At 37.6% G+C, this 24,036-nt stretch overlaps 2 protein-coding genes across 7 annotated transcripts in view; one reads left to right on the forward strand and one right to left on the reverse strand.

Annotated features, from left to right (window-relative positions):
• The window catches only part of LONP2 (lon peptidase 2, peroxisomal), a 94,452-nt gene extending 81,588 nt beyond the window's left edge, over nucleotides 1-12,864 (forward strand). Inside the window, exons 13-15 of the mRNA XM_054048931.1 lie at nucleotides 6,390-6,597; nucleotides 9,394-9,584; nucleotides 12,468-12,864. Of these exons, the coding sequence (XP_053904906.1) occupies nucleotides 6,390-6,597; nucleotides 9,394-9,584; nucleotides 12,468-12,689 (621 nt within the window). The 3' untranslated portion in view covers nucleotides 12,690-12,864. The remainder of the gene's footprint in view (nucleotides 1-6,389; nucleotides 6,598-9,393; nucleotides 9,585-12,467) is intronic.
• Nucleotides 12,865-21,211: 8,347 nt separating this feature from the next.
• SIAH1 (siah E3 ubiquitin protein ligase 1) overlaps nucleotides 21,212-24,036 on the reverse strand; it is a 47,635-nt gene continuing 44,810 nt past the window's right edge. For all 6 annotated transcript variants that reach the window (XM_054048932.1, XM_054048934.1, XM_054048936.1 and 3 more), the window contains one exon: nucleotides 21,212-22,992. In XM_054048932.1, coding sequence (XP_053904907.1) covers nucleotides 22,142-22,990 — 849 coding nt within the window. In that variant the 5' untranslated portion in view covers nucleotides 22,991-22,992 and the 3' untranslated portion in view covers nucleotides 21,212-22,141. The remainder of the gene's footprint in view (nucleotides 22,993-24,036) is intronic.

A 24,036-nucleotide genomic window follows, 5' to 3' on the forward strand; every position in this document is an offset into this window, starting at 1 on the left:
ATCATAAGGTTAATTCACAACACACAATAATCTTTGCAGGTTATCTTAAAGAACAAAACCTACATTTCCTAAGGTGTCAAAGTAGGCTAATTACAGATTTGAAACAAATCATGTAATGAGGCTTTGGAAGAATCATAACAGTGAAACAGTAGCAAGTGAAACTTTATCTATACCAAATTAAAAACTCACCAGTCTTTTCTGTGAACATGAGTGATAGAATGCTCTTGAGCCCAGCAGCAGGTAGATCAATTGTGCTTGGAAGTGGAAAGCCTTGGTGCCATGGAAGTATAGAGTCCCACAAATCTAAAAAATTAATGTATTTGATGGCAGATAAAAAAAAATAAACAATGGTCTTTGCCTGTATGTGGGCACTTTTAAAGGAGACCTTTTCTAACCAATGCATCATAGACTTATAGACTTTAAGGTTAGAAAGGACCATCATGATCATCTAATCTGACTTCCTGCACATTTGTTGCTGTGGTGGTTTTTGCAGGAGAAAGGAATCTCACCCAGTTAGAGGAAAACTCCTTCTATGACTGTCCAATGGTAAATGAGGGAGTAAATCACAGAAATGCCTACCAGGAAGGAATAGGAAAAGGTGCAGAGGTGAGGGCCTCCAGAAAGACAATATAATAGCAAAGTGTTAACCAATAACTAAAGTAACCTTTCTTATTGATCTTGGCATAATTGATCAGTGACTTAATGGGCATTTGTCAGCTATGCTGACTTATTCAGTTTCCAAATCAGACACACTGGAGATGTGTGGCAGAAGTCTGCGATCTTAAATATACTGGCATCAGCTAGTTTAATGTGTCATCTTTCTCACTGAACATTCACTATACAAAATAATTACTTTTCATTAACTCAAAGTAACATGCCCTTTTTTGAATGGGGGAAGAAGAGTGGAATGTATCATGCATGGCCTTTTAACTGTTCTCATTCTGTTAGTAATATGCAATTTCTAGAGGTAGGATGACTTGTAAAGTTTTGTCTATTTTTATTCCCTCTGGCAATTTTTTTGTGAAAAATTATTTAAAGTAGGATGTGTGTTTATATTTGATCCTGTGTCTTGGCAGGAATTACGGGTTTTTAAGCTAAAGGGAAAATACTTTGCGGACAGAAGAGGGAGTTTTGAAAGCTTTTTCTGTGGCATATGAAAAAGAAACCCAATTTCCTTTTATCTGTGTTTGTAGTCGTACTTTGAACATACACAAGTTAAAAAGAACAAGGAATGAAAGTAATTTTTTTTGGCCAAGGACTGTTTTAGAAAATTGAGACTTCTGAGTGTGAAAGACATCAGACTTATAATATAAAAGAACAGATAAAACAGGGTCAGTTTCTTTGTATTCCAAATTAATTCCACATCTGAAGAAGACTGGCTCCAGTCCCACAGTCAATGAAAGTTGTATAACTGGGGAAAACATTTAATTTCAGTATATAAAAAATTCACAGAGATTGTTAAATACATGAACTGCATGTATACATAATGTATTTAATGTGTATATATGCAACTCTCTTACATTATGTCTAACAAATGAAGAAAAACATATTATCTATTTTGCAAATACGTCATACAGAGTTCTGAAAGATATAGATACACCCCAGAAAGACCATGAACCTGGTGAGATTTAAACCGATTCTTATGTTAATACAGTATGTTAGGATTTATCAGCACATGATGACACTAATAGTACATGACTACCTTAAAATGAATAAGTTTCAGTTGACTAGCTTTGGCTCCTGAGAGGAAGATGGCTGTGGAGCATATGTGCCAGTAATAGTACTCATAGAAATACCTTGTACTCAGACATTGGCCAGTCAGTGACCAGCCCAATACACACAATGTATCTTTAGCACATTTAAATTCCTGCCACGTAGATGGTGTACCTTTTCAATGTATGCTAAAACATATATCCCTTATTAGAGACCATTGGGCAAAATACAGATGAAACTGAAAATGTGTGAGTGACTATAATTACAGCATAGTGTAGCTATGAAGATTATTGACCCAAGGACGGCATGGTGCTTAGTATCATTTAAACCTTTGAAACTTGACTGACTCCAGCTGCAATTAAAATTCAGTCAGAAGTCACAAGTTTGAACTGCATACTGGTCTGATACAGCCACAACAATATTACTGCTTTGCTATACTAAAGGAGACTTGAAAGTATGTTCTTCCCCCTTTTTTAAAAACTGTTCAACCTATAAATGCGTCCTAAAGCAATCTTAAGGAAAGATACTTAGAAGCTAGAGTCCTCCCCCCATCTAAATGCCTCCAGTTCTTAACTATTCGTATAGTTACAAAAATATAATGTTTTCTCATTTTCAAGCCTTGCACTTTGACACTATAGTCAAGTAGGAGCTTTATCCTGTACTATTTATGTACTGTGTATAATAAGTGTAAGACGAAAAGTGATGTGCAGATCAGGATGCTTGGAGGAATTTGATCCTGTACTAAAGCCATAGCTACTTTGCCACAGCCAGCTTACTTACACTTAGGAGCAGGAAGAAGGCCTAAGAGAGGAAGCTGCCAATATGATGATCATGCTTAGACCCATCTCTCCCCACCACACTCCCCTATTTTTTAATCCAGTGCACTTGAGCAAGGTAGTAGGTGCTCTGGGAGATGAGGTAAGACTGCTGCTTAATACAGAGGACTGACTATGCTTAATTTTACTTGTGCCCATACTTCGCATCTCGTCACATTTGTGCTGCAATGCTACAATCTTGGGCACTGCATGTGGATTTGTAGGATCAAAGCCATCACATCATGACCAAATGGGTCCTGTTCCTGCAAAGAAATATACATCTGGAAAGCAACATGCTTTTTTTGCTACCTAGTTTCACTTTTTATCTTCCTTTATCACATCTGAAACTGTTCACATTCTGAGAATTTCTTTCTTTTTCTTATCTCTGCTGATATTAAAAACATGATTTAGTGAGATCAGCTTCTCTTTAGATATTTGTCCCATTTATTTTTGGCCCTGTCCATGCAACCAAAACAGATTTAACAATGGTGGTTTATAATTACTTTATAACAAAGGTTGGTCTTATCGCTACCTGGGATAAATGATTTTAAATAAAATGTTTATGCAGTTTGACCTCATCTCCCTCCATCATCCAACAGACAAAAGAAGGCCCAACCCCTTGTAACCTGATTAAACTCATGGGCCCAATGACTATTGAAAATGACTATTGTTAATTTCAGTTGTTTTGAAGTGTAATGGGGGCCTTTGTTCTAATTTCAATTTCTCTGCCATTGTTAGAAATGAAGTGATTCAGAAGTGGCCCAGGTCTTTATCTACCTAGGAAAAACTTTCTAATTACAAGGATAGTTAAGTACTGGAATGTGTTAGCAAAGGAGGTTGTGGAATCCCCATCGTTGGAAGTTTTAAAGAACATTTTGGATGTGCACTGTCAGGGATGGTCTAGATATACTTGGTCTTGCCTCGGGTAGGGGATGGATTAGATAACCTGTGAAGGTCCATTCCAGTCCTACACTTCTTTGATTCTATGCTAGCTGCCAAGTTTTGTGCAGTTTCATGTGACATCTTATGCAAAATATTTAAACTACTTTGCATATAACCATAAACTTCAGTTTAAAAAATTGTGTGGATTTAGTGCTGATGAAAGATGTTGGCTTGAAGATATTCACTAGGCTGTCAAGACAAGCTTCCCTCACACACTGCCCTGCCAGCATGTCTCAACCCAAATCTGGGTATGGGGATTCTCCAGAGGATAGCAGAGGTAGTTCAGTTTTCAAGGCCTGTGCAGTTCTTGACCTCTGCCAGTTAGTGCAAAGGATGGTAGGGGAAAATGTCTGACACTTGGAGTCTGTCCTATTAGACCGTGGTTCTGTTCCTGGATATTCCTTAAGTAACCTTACATAACCTCTTGTTACCTTATTTGTGCAATTGGGAAATGATACCCTTACCTTAGAGAACAGGCAGGTATGAGGCCTTGATCAGGAATAAAGGTTATGAAATACACAGATATTAACACGATTCAGTAAAACAATTGAGACTCATAGTGTCCTGGCCCCCAGCCCAGTGCACCATTCTGTAGGCCAATGAGTAGTCTCTGGGGTGGATTTGCTCATTATACAGGAGTCTGTCTGAGATGCATAAAGGCCTGACAGGTTCCCAAATGCATGAGTATCAGGCAGCTGGTCTCCAAAGCAAGAGCAATAAAATGTTGAAACATCGTTAGACACTTCAAACCAGACAGAACTCAAATAATCCTTGGTTTTGTTTATTACTGGACTTTCCTTACTACTCTGGGTGAACAGATGTTTGTTGTTTAATACTCTAATAATATGTGATGAGAAAAACGCATACTGTAGCTAAAGTAAATTCCAGGGATTGGTCATTGTAGCTTCTATTAGGCTACAGGTCTTGTAGAGTTTTTAGTAGATTAAATGATCCTAGTTGCTTTTAAGAATGCCATATAAGGGAAATCAAGTCTCTTATGTACAAACAACTTTCTTTAGTTAGAATTTTTTTTTTTAATCACTTGACCTGTGAATAAATGCAAACAGCTCAATGTCTTGCCTGAATCCAAAGGCACTGTGCCCTCTGATATTGCATCCTGCCCCTTCCCCTTCAACTAAGGAGCAGCAATCGGTAGCAAGCAGGATATAATTCAGGAGCCAGTCTCAGGTAGCACAGATACAGCTTTCACATCTGAGCCATCAAACTGAAAAATAAAGTAAATACTAAGAAAATCACACTTGGCTATGGGTCAAGTGTAGCGTGGTACTAAGCGCCTTGCAGCACAGACAAAGCATAGAACACAAAATCGAAAATGTCAAAGTACTGAAAAGGAGTGTGTGGAGTTTAAGTTCCCTTTTCTGAGGGGATAATAGCTTCAAATGCATTTTGTTGCCTTACACTAACTTTAATTCTTACACATGTGATAAGTGTGTGGCTGCACATGACTAAAATGGCTAGGCTTGGAAGCAGAACAATCCCTCTGAGAGACAGTGTGAGAATCAGCTGCCTTTGGGCTCGTCTTCACTACCGGGATAAGTTGACCTAAGTTATGCCACTCCAGCTACATGAACAACGTAGCTGGAGTCGACGTGGTGTAGGTTGACTTACCCCGGTGTCTTCACTGTGCTGCGTTGATGGGAGACGCTCTCCAGTTGACTTATCTTCCTCTTCTGAGAGCTGGAGTACCGGAGTTGACCAGCGAGCACTCTGCTGTCAATTTAGCGGGTCTTCACTGGACCCACTAAATTGACACCCGCTGCATTGATTGCAGCAGTGTCTAGCTGCTTTTTTTCATGCACATCTTTTTGGCCAGTAATCACTGGCACCAGCTGTAGAGTGAACAGTTGTTCACTCATTTTAACTGCAGAAAGGAAGTTGTTTGTACTTGTTAGACAGGAAAGGGAACTTATGAAAGCCAAACATTAAGAAACCTTTGCATTCTCAGTTTTTATTATACTTTGGTGATGGGATGGATTACTGCCTGAATATTGCATTGTTAATAGTGTTTGGATGTCCATTTAGTAAGAGGAGCCTTGATCAATAAAATAAACAGGAGTACAACACACCTTTCCTTATGCTCATCTCAAATTGATCAAAATCATGTTGTTCAGAAGTAGGCACATGGTACTTCCTAAGGGAAAAGGCCTTATTCGTTAGTAGAACTGTGCAAACCATTTGTGATGAATAATTGAGTCAATTTTACATCTTCTCTGTTCACACATTGTCCTCTAGCAGATTGCAGTTTTCTCCAATGTATTATTTGTTTGAAATGCTTTACAAAGGTTTGCAGTGAGTGATGTTTGGTAGGCATCTCATGATGTAGTTCCTGTTCCCAATACAATGCAGCATAAATTGCAAATGTTTCTATTGAAAACATTGTTTGAAAAAACTTTGGGGCAACTGTTCAGGTAAGGCTCTCATGGTAGAAGAGTCATAAAAAGCAGACACGAGAGGGGTGAACATAGTCAAATTGAACTCGTTTAAAAATTGCACCAAGTATGTGCAGAATGGGCTTGATCAAAAGTCCATTAAAGTCAAAGGAAAAACTCCCATTGATTTAAGTGGACTCTGGATCAGCACCTGTTTGCCCAGCTGCATGTCATAGATGAGAGCTAGCGCATCCATTGACGTGCCCTAATGCTGTAACTTATTTTCACACTTGGGGAGAATTATTGCAGGGTGGAATTAAATATGAGGTTGGAGACTTGCCTTTAGCCTGTCTAAAACTTAGTAGTTGCTTTGAAGGCATCAGTAAAATCCCTGCCCTAGCAAATTAGTTTATTCTAAGAGTTTTAACTTTTAAGCTGTGAATGTGAAGAGTTTCAAAAATATTTTCAAAGCCTTGCTGAGTTGTTCGTTCTTAAAAATTGTGTTCTACTCTGAGTTATTTTCTCTTAGGTATCTGAACGTTTGAATCAGCCAGGAGTAGCCATAGGCTTGGCTTGGACTCCTTTAGGAGGTGAGATCATGTTTGTAGAAGCCAGCCAAATGGATGGAGAAGGTCAGCTTACTCTAACTGGACAGCTGGGGGATGTCATGAAGGAGTCAGCACATCTTGCAATTAGCTGGCTGCGTAGCAATGCAAAGAAATACCAGCTAACTAATGGTATGTAAAAAACACAAAACAAGAATGTTGGTGTGAGCCTAATGCAACATAGAGATGAATACCTGTTGTAACCTCTCACCAAAGAGATGCATATAAGCAATTGTTTTAATTCCTATGCAAGGCTTATGATGTTTCTGTGATGACCCAAACATGATTTATATGAAAAGTTGTCTTATTTAATTGATTATCTAAGACACATTAGAACAATTATATTTACCTTAAAGGAGAAATAGGCTCCTCTAATGAGACCAGCCAAAAAAAAAACCAGCCACAAATTGGTTATTTGTGGTTCCTTCTGTGCCTGCTGATGGCTAGCCAGTTCTGGCTACAGCTGAGGATTCAGCCCAGTGTTCTATTTTGTTATTAAGTGGCCTTAGTTATTTAAGGCAACTGTAGATGTTTAAAATTCTATCTATTTTAAATTTCTAATTTGCTTTTCATCATTAAACTACTTGCTTGCTTTCTGGTTCTCTGTTAGTAACCCAGTGCTATGGTGTTTGAGAGTTAAATGCCTCCGGGCAGTGTTTATTTTTCAGAAATAACACTTTTTGTTCTATAAAATAAAGAAACTATTTCTATAAAAAGTAGGTTTTTAAAAAAACTTTGTTTAATAAGCCTTGTAGGCATAGACTTTTTCACTGGCTTTTATCTGTTTGGATTGTACTAGAACTATTAAACTGTGAAGCACAAGCATCTTTTATCCATCAATATCCTGAAAAAAGACTTCAGTTTGAAAATAAGTTTTAAATCTAGTATGAAGAAGATCAAGAAAATCAAAAGTTCTAAAAGACTGCAGCATGGTTTGGTGATCTGTTGTTCTGAGGAGCTGAGTAGACAAATAGTAAAAACCAACACAATAAACAGGACTCCCAGACCTCCTGTTGGTAGTTTCAGCAGAGCATCCAAGGACCAAATGAACTATTTCTGGCTTGGCTACAACCTATAATCTTTAGAGGGTGTATCAGTTAGAGTGGTAAATAGAAGCAGAGTTCTGTGTGATAATAAGAGATGTGTTCTGTGTCCCATATCAGAAGGGCAAGAGGAAGATGTAGACTTCAATCAGATCTTCATTAAGGGTGAGGTTAGTTTACAGGTACACAAGTCATTTTCTCTGGAGCCGTGAAGTCTTTGGTCCATAGTTGAAAGATGGTTGTTGGGGTACAGATTACAGTTAAGGTTCATTTTGAACCTATAACTATTTCCAGAAATTATTAGACCTTTACTGATTCCATGTTCTCATTTCCTGACTTTTAAATATTTGAGTTTTAACCAACACTCTGAATTTCCTGACTTCTAAACATTTTAAAATTTTTGTAAGTAAGTACAACTGTTTACAATATTAATTCAGTCTTGATTATATTTTTTGTCTAGGAATTTAGTATCAGGGTGGATTTATGAAGGCAATTTAAATTACCAAGAGAAACATCTCAATTTAAATAATTGATTTTAATAAATTTTTCCATTTGTTCTTCAGTTATTTTCTAAAACAAGGTGCTTTTGCTCATTAGTTGTTATAACCATTCAAACATGTTGATTTACAGCTAAGTAGAGCCTTTACACTAGATTTGGTACATTTTTTTTGCTAGCTAAGAGGATATGTTATAACTATATACATTTATTTAAGCACTTTTATAGCTTAATATTTTCAGATTCTTATTAATTGTACAATTTTAGTGTATTAGAAAATGGTGAATGATATATTGCTTATGTACTAGATAATTAACTTTTTGCTCATGATTTGTGTTGTGCTGAATTAGAATGGTAACTGGAATTTAATTAAACATAGAACAGGACATAATTTATTTTTAGTAAACAAAACAACCTTAAATGTTTTGGACACACAAATTTCTTCTTCTCAAAAGGTGGTCCACATCTACAGCTAAATGATTTATTATTAAAAGAGGGATTACTTTAGTCAGTGAATTAAACTGATTATTTCAGGGCAGCTTGGGAAAATTTTCAAATATGCCTAAATGAAAGTGACTGGAGCTGGAGTTCCTACTTGCCTATGTCTCTTGAAAATGAAACAGTCTTCTAAGTTATTTAGGCTGTCCTTCAAACTTGTAAAACTAGCAGATATCATGCCCTCCCTCGTTTTTATTGATTGGAAGTGGAAAAGAAGTGATTTTCCTACTTTTTCAACTTCCAATTCATTTCTCAACTTTGAATAAATGAAGAAGATACTCTTTTTGTGCCTGCAGAAGAAGCTATTGCTGTCAAAAGCTGGTTTTGCACTTCAACAAACTCTGGTTCCAGGTGCTTTGCTAGTGACTTTTTTATATTGTGAACTAAGCCAATCAGAGCTCAGGTAGGGAGAAGCTATAAAATAGAAGGTTGAGACCAGACACACAGGCTCAGTGGATGATCCAGATGAAATACATGAGTGTGTTGCCCTGAGTCAGATATTTTACCCCTGATTAATTCTTTATATAGAAAATCAGCCTTTAACTCAAAATGTTTGATGAAGGCTCATGGATTCAGCATATTTATTTCTACTTAAATATTTTAAGAGATTGTAATAAGGTTAGGGCTTAAAATATCCAGTTTTGTTTTGTTTTTAAATCATAGATTTTTATCCTGTTTAATATTGATAGCAAGCTACCTTTGGCCTAGAAAAGTTTAGATTTTTGTGGGGCAATGTAGTGTGTTCATTGGATTTTTTTTTTTTTAAGTGTACTGTTTTCAAATAATGCATTTGCGAAGAATTCTAGTTCTCCAGTGGCGTTTTTAGAACAAAGACCAGGGACAACACAGGTTTAAATTTTCCACATTCAAAACCATTCTCTTTTCTTTAAGCTTCTGGAAGTTTTGATCTCCTTGACAACACCGACATCCATCTGCACTTCCCAGCTGGAGCCGTCACAAAAGATGGACCATCTGCTGGAGTTACCATAGTAACCTGTCTTGCCTCACTTTTCAGTGGGCGGCTGGTGCGTTCAGATGTAGCAATGACTGGAGAAATTACACTAAGAGGCCTCGTTCTTCCAGTAAGTCTCATTTGGAAAAGTTAACCTATATTAAGATAGCACTGTGGGTTTTTTCCTCTTAATGCCCCCTCTGTAAGATGAATTAGTAATCTTCTTCAAAGCTACTTACCCAGGTGTAAACCTTGAAATCTTGCTACAGTTCATTCCTGGACAGCCCTGCATTGTCTTTCAGTATAATTAGCACAGATGCATAGAAAAGTCCTAATTCACATCCAGATGTACACTATGAAAGTTACTTGATTTTATGCAATTTGCATGCAAAAGTTGTTAGTATATGGGTGATATTTTCAGTGGAAACTTCAATTTATTATTTTTACAAGTACAAATTTCCTTTTCTAATAATTCCTAAAATTCATAATATCCATTTACATTTCCTACATGTGTGTTGCAAATGAAAAAGCATTAGTTCCTGAAAAAAAAATCAAATTATTGGTATTGACAGGGTATTTTTATTATTGTAGTCCATGGAGAGGGGATTAGACTCCGGTGATAATAGCATACATTTGATTTGTACAATTAGCATATGTAGGCATCACAGATGTGCTATGGGCAGAAGTTCAACCTAAACCACAAATGTTTTTCTTCCCCCATAGTGTTGAGTACAGTGTAGATAAAATCTGGCTTTAGTCAAGCCCTAAGCTCTTTATGAACATAAAGAATGAAGGTAAGTTGGCTGTAATTTAGTTATAGATCTGTACTGCTCAACATGAGAACAGTATTTTCCACAATTTAAAAATGACCTTAAACCATGCCATTAGGAGGGCAGTGCAAAAACATCCATTATGGGGTTTTGGGTTTTTTTGTATTATCATAGCACTTTGGAGCTCTAGTCCCCACTGTACAAACAGAACAAAAAGACATTTGCTGCTCCAAAGATCTTACAATCTAACCAGAAGACAAAAAACAGGTGGATACGGACAGACCAATGGGAATTCAAGGAAATAATGAGGCAATATTGGTCAGCATGAGAGGTTGTAGTCTCAGCACACAAGCAGCCTAATCATGGTTATGTTTTGTAGGCATCAGAGAGCTAGAGGGATCTGAATGAGTGGAGTATATTTGTAGCTATTTAGGGAGAGCACCTCCAAGCATGAGGGGCAGCATCAAAAAAGGCACAAAACAAGTAGGCAATGGAGGCTAGCATCATGGGCTGATCATAACTAGGAGTTGACATCTCAGAAGAGGTAATAGGGTGGGGACATATTGTGAAGGGCTTTGAAAGTGAAGACAAGCCACTTGGGTTTGTTGGACATGTGACAGGCTAGGAGAATGATCTTTATAGCACCATTCTGAGTGGATATGACTGCATTTGTTAAGGCTTGCACTCGAGAAGAGGGTGGTTGCAGTAGTATGTCATCATAGTAGGCTTAATTCAGATTACCAAATTGAGTAGGGTTGTTGCACCTTAAATAACATGAGACATCAGGCACAGCATAACTGTTTTTTTGGCCAGGTCATTCTTAAGTGCAGACTGCAAACACATGCCCCTATTAACTGTTTTTGAGAAATGACTCTGTCCTTTCTGAAAACTGATTCTTGAGGGTCCAGAATCCTGCTGACACTCACATGAGCATCCCATTGAATTCAAAAGGACTTCACGTAGTAGGATGCCTTATGGCAGATAGTGAGAGTTAGCAAGATTGGACCCTGTTTTTATTGTGTGAAAAGCAGGATTGTTTGGTTTTCAATTTTGGTATTAAAAATACAGAATACTAATTTTACACTCTCCTAACTCTGCTTCATCATAGCAAAAGGAAGCTCTCTCGTCTCCTTCTCAAGGACTTGCATTAGTTTAGGATTTATAAGATTGCCGACCTAAGTCCATTTTTTGTGTTCACTTTCCCATCTGGAATACTTTTTCCTAAGCAAAGAATGGCCTGTTAAAACCCATTGATTTGTATCCAAGCAATGCTCTTTAATGCCTCATCCTTAACTGCTATAAGTTAGTTAAAGTAACTCATTGACATCAACAGAACTACAGCAATTTACAGAAGCTGAGGCTCTGGCTTCTTAATTCCAGTAACAACTTCAACTAACAAATTTTGAGCATTTCAGAAAAGTTATTTGTCAAGTCCTTATGTTTGCAGTTATGGAAGGAAGACTGACAATTGCATACATTAACTGTATATACAAATTCCTAAGATTACATGCACATGAACTGCATTAAACATAGAGAGAGGCTACTGCATAAGCATTTTTTGGCAGGTTTTTTTTTTTGCTTTTGAACAAGGATAATTTTTAAAATAAAGGCTTGTCTACATGGCGCACACTAACTTGTCATGTAGACAAGCCCTAAGTAAGCTGTAGAGGGAGGCAGATACACCTGAAACAAACAGTGGCCTTTCTTTCCATTGTTAATGCTACTAAGATACACAGTGCTTTACCATGTATAGAAAAGAAGAGCCAGAGACTGGAGGGTCCAGCAGGGCAGAGTCCAGCCTTGTGTTACCTTAAAATGGGAATCATAAGGACGACAGATGCCTTTTTAGAAGTGCTTTTCCTATGTTGATGGGTGCAAGGATATAAGTAAGATCTCATGTTTGAGATTCTTGCAGCTATGTAGCTGAAATCTTTTACAATAATCATGTTATATTTCCCATTCTAGCAGTTTAAGACTAATAAATGCGTTTGCCTTACCCGTAGGAGCTAAAATGATTGCCAACACTTTCAAATTTACCTTCTCCTAAAAAGTGATTTAGGAGAAAAACATTCCATTAAAAATATGTCCCTGCAGTTTAAGCTCTCAGAATGATGAATTATGGATGTACATCTGGAATCCTGTCTTGTTCACTTAATATTTAATTCAAAATGCCTCTTGTGACTGCTTTGCTGAAAGCATCATAACTAAATAACTTTTCTTTTTAAATTGTGTGGTTTTAATAGGTTGGGGGAATTAAGGACAAAGTCCTAGCAGCCCATAGAGCTGGACTGAAGAGAATTATCATTCCTCAAAGAAATGAAAAAGACCTTGAAGAGATTGCAGTGAATGTGCGGCAGGACTTGAATTTTGTTACGGCAAGCTGCCTGGATGAAGTTCTGAATGCAGCTTTCGATGGGGGATTTTCAATCAAGACTGAACTTGAGCGCTTGAATAGTAAACTTTAAGCGGATTGGGTGAGGTATCCTGTACATCAACATTAAACACTCATTCAACTGTCAGATAGTAAAAATTTGATCTACAGTGATATAAAACATGAGGGCAAATACTGAGGCCTCACTGTGATGTGCTGTGTCACCTATTAAAAGTTAAGGCCTTACTTTCAGTGGGGCCTCAACCCCAGTTCTACTTGACTATTAATAAATAGAAAAGTGCACCTGCCACTTTACCAAACAAGTTTTACATATGCCAGTTCTATCAGCAGCATGTCAGGCATTAATGGAGGAGAGTGCACACCCAAGCAGAAACCAAGATTAGGGATATATTTTTCAAAAAAAGCACCTAACCCAGTTAAACACTTTTGCTCTAGATCCTAATGTCTCTGATGCTCTAGTTTTGTTACTACTGTATACAGACGATAGCTCTAGTGATTAGGCAACGGATGTGTTATATAAAACTTCATGTAATTAAAATAAATGAACTTAGCAATATTCACTGATAGCTCAGCTGAAAAACTTACTTCCCCAGCAAAAAAAAAAGTTGAAGTGCATTAATGTTTTGTCTAAAAATCTTGCAAAAATACATTTGTTAAAATATTAGAATTTCAGAGTTGTTACATTTAAAAGAAATGTAAAGCATGAGTCACCATAACCACCTTCATTGTTCTCAAATACCATTGCCAGTGTCCTATATTCCCTATTTTGTTCGTTTTTGGCTCAAGGACTTTTTAAGCACCTAATCTTAATGGTCAGTGCTGTATTTTTTTAACACACCCAGATGATATTTAGAGTTTCTAGACCAAACTGTTAACATGCAAAAAGCTAGGAAATGTGTGATGTGATATATGCATTTGTGAACCTCACCCTAAAACTTTCCAATAGGTAAAATTTCAGGTATGGGGGAACAGTGGTTAAAATTTGACTTAAGACCCATTTCACCTTAATCGGCACAAATATTTAATACACACATTTGTGATAAATGAAATGGAGTTTGTTTGGGGGTGGTGCTCATAGATGTGGAATAAAATACAAGATTTTATGAACCAGAGTTAGTCAAATGCACAAATATTCACCCAGTGAATGCCACCAAAACTACTCCTTCACAACAGGAAAAAAAGATAGGCGACCAAATCGGGTCAGGAAAAGTGAAGACTTGTGGGAGAGTATATAGCATATTGGAAAAGACATACAAATATTGATTAATCACTTCTGTGAAGTATGTCTTATCCCCATTTTAATGGTTAAATGATATCTGCATGAGAAGTGTCGTCTAGCACATTACGCATAAGGTTCTAAGTCTGGCTTTGCCACTGCATGGCGGGACAGTTGGGCAGATTAAACATCTGAACCTATTTTCCCATCTGAAAAATAGAGTTATGATTCTCTCTCACAGGAATGTCATAAGGTATAATAAATGTTTGAGAGTTATCTTTAAGAATAAAATAAGGATTAAGTTATTAAAGCCACCCAGTACAGCAGAGCACCCTCCTAAACCCTGCACCCCCCACCAGAGCCCTCACACATCTGCCACAGCCCTGATCCCCCTTCTACACCCTGAACTCATTTCTGGCTCCACCCCTACCCCCAATTTCATGAGCATTCATGGTCCGCCATACAATTTCCATACCCCAATGTGGCCCCTGGGCCAAAAAATTTGCCCACCCCTGCACGAATACCTATTCACACGTTCAAAATTGTGTACCTGCTAATGGAGAGTAGGGTGAGTCCCCCCTGGAAATTATGGCCTCTTAATTAATGTGAAGTTTTGGAAGAGGATTCTTAAAATATGCAAAGATGATTCTTAATTTTTTTCCTCCTAACGGTTTAGTATTTGACTTCATTCTCTCCTGGAATCTCTAAAACCATGCTCTTCTGGCAGAGCAGCAGTCATGAGAAATTTGACAAATCAGATGAGTTTTTTAAAAGGTAGGTTTTTTTGCATGGGGGGAAATGTAGAAGGGAGAGGCAAAGGTCAGGCTTATACAAAGAAAGACTCCTTAAGTCTCACTTGTGGAAAAGCTGGATGCTCAAATGAAAAAAGGGAACATTTTGATTTGGTGTTTTAAAGCTCCAAAATTCAAATAGTAGTGGTAGTATAAACATTTCCGAACAAGAGTATAGAAAAAGCATACCCTTAATTGTCAAATTCTAGTTTCCTTTGCCACTCTACCCTTCGTAAAGAATCATATTAGTCTCTTAACCTCATGTATTTTTCCACCCTCTTATATGATGGCTATAAATTTAAGCTACCAACTTCAGTCTATACAGATGTTTTAAATTATGGGGAAGATGATTATATTCTGTCTCTGAATGTTATTTTCCTTATGTTAGTTCACGAAGAAAGATTAAAATCTTGTAGTAATGCTGATTTTTGTAACTTAAATTTTTCAGTTTGGTATTAGATTAAAGGTTTGACCACTTCTTGCAAGCTCATTCTACTAATGAATGACTAGTTTTGAAATATACCACCACTGCTCATAAAACTGTAATAAGGTGTGGGCTTCAAGACAAATGGGGGTCTGCTATAGAAAAATTTGTGAAGGGATGGTGGTAACTATACCATAATGGGAAATCACAATGAAGCATACACTATAAAATATTTTGCTTCAACTGGTTTCTGTATATGCAGTGTGTAAGAAGACCTATTAAGCCTTCTGTGGGTCATAGGACTAATCCTACAGTTGTTCAGTGGCATTCTTACAACTGATCCATTAATTATATTTAAAGAAGGTACATCTCTACCCCAATATAACACTGTCCTCAGGAGCCAAAAAATCTTACCGTTCTAGGTGAAACCATGTTATATCGAACTTGCTTTGATTCGCCAGCGTGTGCAGCCCCACTGCCCCAGAGCACTGCTTTACTGTGTTATATCCGAATTCGTGTTATATCAGGGTAGAGGTGTATAAAATCCCTTTCTTCAGAAGGCTTCATCTTCCCTGATCATATCAAGCAAGGGCCCCCAATACAAGCTTTGGAATATAGCCTTAAAAAACAAGGCTAAAAATGTTTATTGCATCAAGACAAATATGACAGTTTCTCCTTACCTGTAAACTTCCAGAACAGGAATGTCCATCATTCCAGTTATTTCCTTGGTATGTGGGAGCCCTCAGAAGTGCACTGGAATGCTCTGCAAAGCAGGAAAGTGCCAAAAATTGCTAGAAGATTCTTCCAGTGAGAGTCGAGGTATATGAAGTGCTAAGTATTATAAACATGTAATAGCGGACATCACTACATCAATAATGGACACCATTAAACAAAACCAACAAACTGCCACCTTTACCATTTTTAGTGCTAAGTAGTCCTGCCGCTTGTAGCCTTCTACTCTACACAGGACAAGCAGGAACCTGAAAGCTTCCTACTCTCAGCTGCTCCTTTTTGACATGGAGGGACAAGGCAGTAGCCCTTACCTGGTACTGAGAGGAGCAGCAGGAACTCAAAAGCCACTGTAGGAGCTTTCTATTTAAACAGGCATTTTTTTTCCATTAGAAGGTGGGTACATAGATTCTGCATGGGATGGATATATTTTGTGACTGGTTGATTTATATAGAAAGGGTTTAAAGGAATATAGAGTTCCATCAGCTTCCATAGCAACAAGGCCACTGAGGTGTTGTCCACTATAGAGCCTCGTGAGGACTCAATTTTCCTGGGGATCCAACCCTCTGCAAACTGTACTTTTGTTTCACAGATGCACTCAATTTGTAAAACTACATTTAGAAGAGCCCAGCAGAAATTCTGTACACAAATTACATTTGCATAGTTTATGCTGAACTGCAAGTGCATTCATTTTCATTGAACTTGGTAGAAGTACATACTGCATTTTTCAGAAATAAGCAGAGGGGGACTGGGATCTAGAAAGCTACTGGTGGTTGAAAACCAGTTGCACTCCACCCCCCAACTTTCTTTAAAAAAAAAAAAATCAGCTTATGAATAGTATATCTTTAAAGTAAAAAAGGGAAGCACCAGAGAAGGGGGTTGGCTTATGAAGGGGTATAGTGAGGGAGAGGTGGGACACAGCCCTTCCCCCCCCCCCAATAGAGGGCGCAAGGAGAGCCAGCAGGGAAGAGGTGGGGCCAAGTCTCTCTGCTTCTGCCCATGCTGCGCGCCCCCCCAGCCTGCTGGAGCACACTACAGCTGTCCTACCCGGTCTGGCCCACTGGAGCAGCTCCAGCCAGGCCAGAGACTAGTCCTCCCCAGATAAGGTGGGGTGGGATGGGGAGAGTGGGGGGGGTTACACCCCTGACCCACAGCTTCCCCCCCCCCCAAATCTCCCTACCAGTTGCTATCCTAGCCTTACCTCCATGCCTGCAGACACTTGAGGTAAACAAACCATCTGGGCCTGCCAGTGACTTATCCTGACGGCCCGGGAGCCAAAGTTTGCTGACCCCTGAATTATACGGTTGGTTTATGAACAGGTCATAGAAATTTTCCATTTTTACTTATCCATCAGGGGGGTCGGCTTATAAATGAACACGTTTACGATCAAGTATATACAGTAAGTCCTTTAGTGTTTGTTTAAAAATTTTTTGCTATTAATCATAGCTTTTAATATCTAAATAGGTGAATAAATTGAGGTTATGCATACCACCACCTTTGCTTGTACACTTTTCTGCATTAAGAACACTATTTTATTTATTGCATTCAGCTGTTCATGCTTTCTTACTATCACGTGACTCCTATTCTTGACACAAACAGTAAAGGCCTTCCAAAGTCACAACTTCATTGCACTGAGGTGGTATTTGATGAATGTAAGTTGTAATTGATACTCAAATGGTGGCTATTAGTAGTGTGGCGTGTCAGCTATCTAGTTCCATTTTGAGAACCTTCTACTTTGACTACGAGATAACCAGGCTTGGAAAGCTGCAAAAATGCAGTTGCTGTTCTTGCCTCTGCCCACAAACCAATAATTTTCCTAAGTAGGTGGCCCCTCACAGTGTGAAGCAATTAATTTTATTCAGAATAGCTTTGAAAAGTTAATTAATTAATTCATAATACAGTTCTGTATAATCTGGATAACATACTTTGAATTATAGTAGTTTCAGTTATAGGAATGTTATGGGCAACTCTATATAACAGACTATCACTATGCATACTGCAAACAATAACTTTTAACATCTTAAATAACCAAATACATGCAAGGAATGTCTGCACAGAGAAACATTGAATGTTAACGTTCACATTTGCCTCCCCAAAGCCTATGCACCTAGTGGTTGTTTTTATTAATGGTAGTAAAACACATAAAAACAGGTATTTGGATTAAGGATAGAATTGTTTGACAGTTTTCTCTCTAAGTATATTAAATATAAAGAAGAATCTTCCTTTCATTATTTTAAATAAAGATAATTGAGTAAACTTTTCTAATGTAAAAATAGTCACTACTAATATAAAATTCCTAGGCATTTTAAATACCACTATTTTTCAATCTGGTGGGTGCTACTACAACATCTTTAATATAGGTCACTAATGTCTTACTGCATAACAGTAAAAACACAAATTGTCTTTCATGAGCATATTTTAACCATTCTCAATCTGATGAATGACATTAAATGTCAGGGGGGACAAAGTCTAAAAGCACCATTGTGTTTACAGTTAATGTAACATCTTTTAAAATTGCCCATTGATATGAGCAACTGTCTGTGGGGACAAGCTCACCTTTCAAGTCTATCTTAAATTGTACTCAATTCTGAACTGTCCCAAAGCGTAAATCATTGTAGAGGCAAGTTAATATTAAGCCTTTAAGACCCCATGTCCTGTTTACCTATTAAAAGTACAACAAGCAGCAATCATTTTATGAAAGTACTACACTTATGCTGACATACTCTTCTAAAGCAACCCTATCTTTAGTGCAAGGAAGTTAAATTATTGTGCCAGAAAAATGCAGATGAACCTCTCTTTAGTTTCCCATCAGGTTATGCTTTTTGGTGGACAGTGGTGTATTCTATTTTATATACATTATTCTCTGAAGCTTGGCCCTATTTTCAAACTATTGTGGTAGCATTTCTAAAGTTCTATTAACTAAACCCAAAACACAATTGCATCTAGGACATTGAAATTTGTCTTGTATATGTATTTAAATGTTACGATTTCCTCCCAAAGCAAAACTACACCCTTGCCTGAAATTCTGAGGTGAATCTAAGACTCATTCATACTTGCACCACAGAGATGCCAACCCTATTTTTTTGTAATCCTTCCTCCTCAACCTGTAATGAAGAAATTAGGATTAAATGTATGAAGTTTGCAAGCTGGAGCATATGTACTATTCACCACTACTCAGGTCTGATGAACACAGCACATAGTGCCACAGGTGAGAGGGTGTTCTCATACATAGGCTGCATAGCGAGCTCTGATAAGAGGCATGCTGGGGTGACTTTGAATTGGTTGGGGCACTGCTGGATTCACCATCCAAGCCCCAGGCTGGGTGTTGTGCTCTAACCACCCTGAGTGGAACCTGCTGGACTACATTAACATGCTTCAGGTACCTAGAGTATGCCAGTAGGGTCTACCTGGGGCAGTTGGAGCACAACATGCAGTCAGTGGCTTGAGCAGTGAATCCAGCTTCCCAAACCCCACTGACAATCATCACAGCTTCCCTCCTCTCAGACCCCCACTACACAGTCCAGGGGGATGGGGAACATGACCAGGACAGGGACCAGCCCCAGCCAAAGTAACTCAGCTGTAGAAATTTCCTGTTGTCATTTCTCCCAGGGTAGGGGTTGCAATGATCTTTGGCCATAGAAGGAAAGAGAGGTCCCAGCTCCTGTAGCATGCATTACAAGCATTCAAGGTGCTACTCTGCACCTCACCCCATGTGTATTTGGCTTCGCACCTTTGGTCCAAGCAAATGCTCTGATTCCTGTTTATTTAAATAAATATCCCTAAAAGTCTCAAAGCAAGGGTGACATTTCTGTAATTACAGTATCTTGTGTGTAAAGGAGTCTAAGTGGGTGTAGTTTGCAGCAACCAACACCTAAACAGGAGTGTAAAATGTAGCTGTCCTCCTTTTTACTTCAAACACCTGGCTAAGGGAGACTGGTTAGGTGGTATGTGGAAGCATTCACTGCTGCTGCCTCTCCTAAACTACTGTGATCAGAGGAGTACTGCAGTTTCCAGATTGGTAAAATGTGGTAGCTGGTTGTTGAATGTTGTATTTGGGCAACTTTAAAAATAAATGACATTTTATTACATAGCTCAGGAATATTTAAAAATCATAGTTTTGACTCACCAAGTAAAGAGACTTCCACTAACTTTAAACAAAAGCTTTTATAGATTCTGTTACAAGATCTGAGATGGTATTAGAATCAACCAAACATACAACGATCATCTCCTCAGTTCCAGCCATATCATCACATAGAACTTTTACTATCTAAGGAAGTGTCCGTATCTTAAAACACAGAAAATAAAAACATCCTACTAATTCATTTTAGGCAAGCCTCAAATCTACTACTCAAACCAAAGTCTGGATGTAAAAGTAATCCACACTATTTATCAACAGCCTCTGAAAGAATTAGAATTGAAATGTAAGTTTCAATAATGAGAAACAAATTTGAATAAAAAAAGTCTTAATTTCAAACCTACCAGCCACTAGGTTGTAACTGCTGTAGCCAAACATCTCATGGTATAGCAAAAACAAAATCGGGGTAAATGTAGGTACGATTAAATAGGCTGCATTTAGAAAATTGCCACAATAAGTATTCAACTAGAGATCAAAGTGTAACAGTAGATTAAGAAATTTCTTTAAGTTTTTATCCTCTTGAACAGTGCAACATCACAATTTAAAAAAAAAAAGTTTCTGAAGTTTACTTCTGTAACTATATAAAATTAACTATTTCTGCATTGGCCTGTCTGTAAAAGTCTATACTGGTTCACATTCCTTACCTGTATGACTACTTACCCCATCTGGCTAAAATGTGTAATCACTGCACCAAAAATAATTCAATGAGTTGTCTTAACATAGATCAGTTTCTGACAAGAAAGTTAGACAATATATAGTAAATAAATTATATTTTAATGTTATACAAAAAGTAGCTAATATTCATTCTACTCCTCCCAACAGCAAGTTTGGCAAAGAGATACTTTTAAAGTAGTTTGAAATGTAATAGTTCTCTTTTACATTATTTCTTTTTTACATTAGCCATCTCAGTGCTGTATACGGACATACATTCAAGGTGAATTTCTCAAACTTGCGAGCAACCTGCAAAAGACCCCAATATACCACTTATGCCTTTAAATGCACGAGAATTGCATGGACCTTTTGATGTATACTGTTCATCGTATCACTAACATGGTAGGATGACATACAAGATTAGTATGACTAAGGAAAATAAAGTTGGTTCTCTCTAGTAACAATCAGACAAAGGATACCAGAACAAGCAAAGTTGAGTTAAAATATTAAATTAGTCAAATATTGTGCTAAAGCAAAAAACAAGAGTTTTTCATTTGCCAGGTATTCTTTTAATGACAAAATTATAAAAGACCAAAAACATCGTTTTCTGAGACTGCCTTTTTTTTTTTTAAATGGTCTGTTTTTATAGTTACAAATACTGCATAAGACAATGCCTTGTACTGCAAAACCAAAATACAAGCATGAGTTTGTGTCTGAAGTTTCTAAATTTTTAAAGTGTGCCTGCATTTTCAGTTTTTTTAATTAGGATGTTAACCAATAACTCCTCACTTCTGTTTGAAGGTATAACAAAGTACATCATCATCTAGGCCTGTTTTAAAGGAGCCGTTTTTCTGATAATTCTTCCAATGTAATTGCTTCTTTAGAGTTGAATACATTCACAAAATAGCTGAATTAAGAACAGTATCACCAATGAATGGACTACTGGGAAAGACTAATTTACCAAATGTACAGAAGTATAAGTTTTACCATAAGCAATTATGCATATCAAAAGATGACACCTGCAATTAATTTTTAAAAGGTACAAAAAGGAGGAAAACCTGAATTACAGAAAAGAAAGTCATTTATTTAATGAAAAACTAGAAGTTAATAAAAATTAGCAAATACACAAAAAATATACACAAACAGCAGCAATACTATGTAGTGACTTAAGGGGAAAAAGCAGCGGCAAGAGACCAGACTGCTCAACATGGCTTGTCAGTCAAAGGAAAAAATAAACAAACAACAGTATCCTTTTCAACAGTACAATCAATCTACAAACAAGTTTTTAGAACTATTTTACAACATTTCCTGTAGAATCAAATCTTAATACAAAAGATGCCCATTTTGGGTGTATATATATTTTCAGTGGTTTACTGTTGACTTATTTTAAATATATTAGTGTTACTACATGCAACTGCTTCCTGCAATTTAACAGCCTTTCCTTTTATTTACCTTCATATACGTCTAGCCTCCCTCTACCAAATAGTTTGTGTTTGGCAGTCAAAGATGGTTACCCTAGTTTCTGCGAAATTAAATGCAACTGTTTTAAACACTGGCCTGAAAATGTTTGCTTGCCATTTCAACACATTGAAATAGTTACATTGATGCCTAAATTGCCATTTTCTGCAAAGAGCTGTGCAATGCTGGTGTCAAAGACTAGACAGTCACTATTCATAATGGCTGTTGCAATTCCCTCATGAATAGATCGAGGAGTTGCTTCCCAAGTCAATCGCCGCCTATGACCATTAAGCTCAAGTCGATAAGCAAAATTTTCGGCTTGCTTGCGTGTTCCTATCAGCTGTACAATAGCAAAGAACTGCTGGTGACCATCATATTTTTCCTGTTTCTCCAACACTAACATGAAATGAAAGCCAAAACAAGACTGCATCATAACCCAGTCAACAGCACCAGGAAGATTAATGTCTGTAGCAAGGAAAACTATATCTTCTCCCTGTAGTGTTGTTATTGACTTATGCTGATGCATCAAATGTGGCATTACAGCATCCAGCGAACCTTGCCATTTACATGAAGCACCAGGACATGGACATGAATAAGGCCTAAACTCACACAGCTCTTCATGGTCTGCTTTTTCTGTGTGTGGCAAAGTTATCTCACATCCAGAAGAGGCGTATTTACATGGGAACAGTACAGAATTGGCAACTTTTTCCATAGCCAAGTTACGAATGGAACCCAGTGGGCCTCGGCAAGTTGGACAGCATGTAAGCTTGGGGCGACAGTTGCTACAAACAAGATGGCCACTCTGACACTGAAGAATAGGTGGCAGCACATAGTCAAAACACACAGGACACTCAAAAAGACTTGCCAAGTCATTGTTGGAAGCTGTAGTGCCAGTCAGAGCAGGCACCCTCTGTGATGGTGTACACTTTGAAGTACCTGTAGGTAGTGCTGTAGCAGTCTGACGGCTCATTTCTGTAATGAAGGAAAAACAGAGTTAGTATACAAGAGAATGTGTCAGTACACCTGTATCTCCATAACTGAGTCTTCTATGTAATTGTTGATTTAACAATTTTTTATTTGAGAAAAAAAATCAGACCTAGCATTTAATACATTGTATATTTCACAAACAAACATGATACTCATTAAATGTGAAGAGTGTGGCTATAGTGCATGTGAGTGAAGCTGGAAAGGATGTAAAATACTTGCATGCTGGCCAACTTTACAAAGTTGAGATCAAGGAACAGAAATTCTGTTAAATTTTCTAATTTCAGATTGAGAGTGGATGTCTGTCTGCTTGGAGAGAGAGAGAGAGAGAGAGAGAGAGAGAGAAAGTAATGGCACTCCTGAAGAAAAAGTTTGGTGTGTATATTGGATATATAGAACAAGTGACTATATCACACCCTAGATGACAAGAAAATAAAGGGTTCTAACCATAAGCATGCTTCTATAAGAACCATCCTACTAATGACAGTAAGGCTATATTTTCAAAGTCCTCAGATTTAGCAAACATGAAACTAGCCATTTGCTTTGAAAAGCTAAGTCTCAAAAAAAAAAAAAAAAAAAAAACACCTTGCTATTCAAACTTTCTGCCATTTACTCTGCTTACTGGACATGTGTAGAAAAATCCTGATGTTGAGATATGAGTATGTAGGTGGGAGTGAGGCATTGGCTGGAAAATGAGCCAAAGGCCAGACCATTTAGCTCTTTAGATTTTCTTTTTTCCTCCTCTCCTTGATGCGAAGGTGAAAGGAGACTACTTTCTCAAAGAAAACAATACTCTTTTCTCAAAAGAGGGTCTTAGCTAGCCCCCTTTATCCCCCCGCTGTTTAGAATGTTCTGGTCTTTAGGGCAGGTTGTTTCAGTAGGCTGAGGTGGAAAGTCATTCAGAAAGCGAAGAGGTTCTTTTGCTGTATTTGCCAAACTATTATTAGTAAGAAAAAATATCCAACAAACTGAAGTCTGACTGGAAGTTTGTTTCTTTCTTGAGGTATACACTGAAACACTTGTGGCAACTTA

The sequence above is a fragment of the Malaclemys terrapin genome, chromosome 14 (genome assembly GCF_027887155.1).
Source record: "Malaclemys terrapin pileata isolate rMalTer1 chromosome 14, rMalTer1.hap1, whole genome shotgun sequence".
NCBI classification, from domain to species: Eukaryota; Metazoa; Chordata; order Testudines; family Emydidae; genus Malaclemys; species Malaclemys terrapin.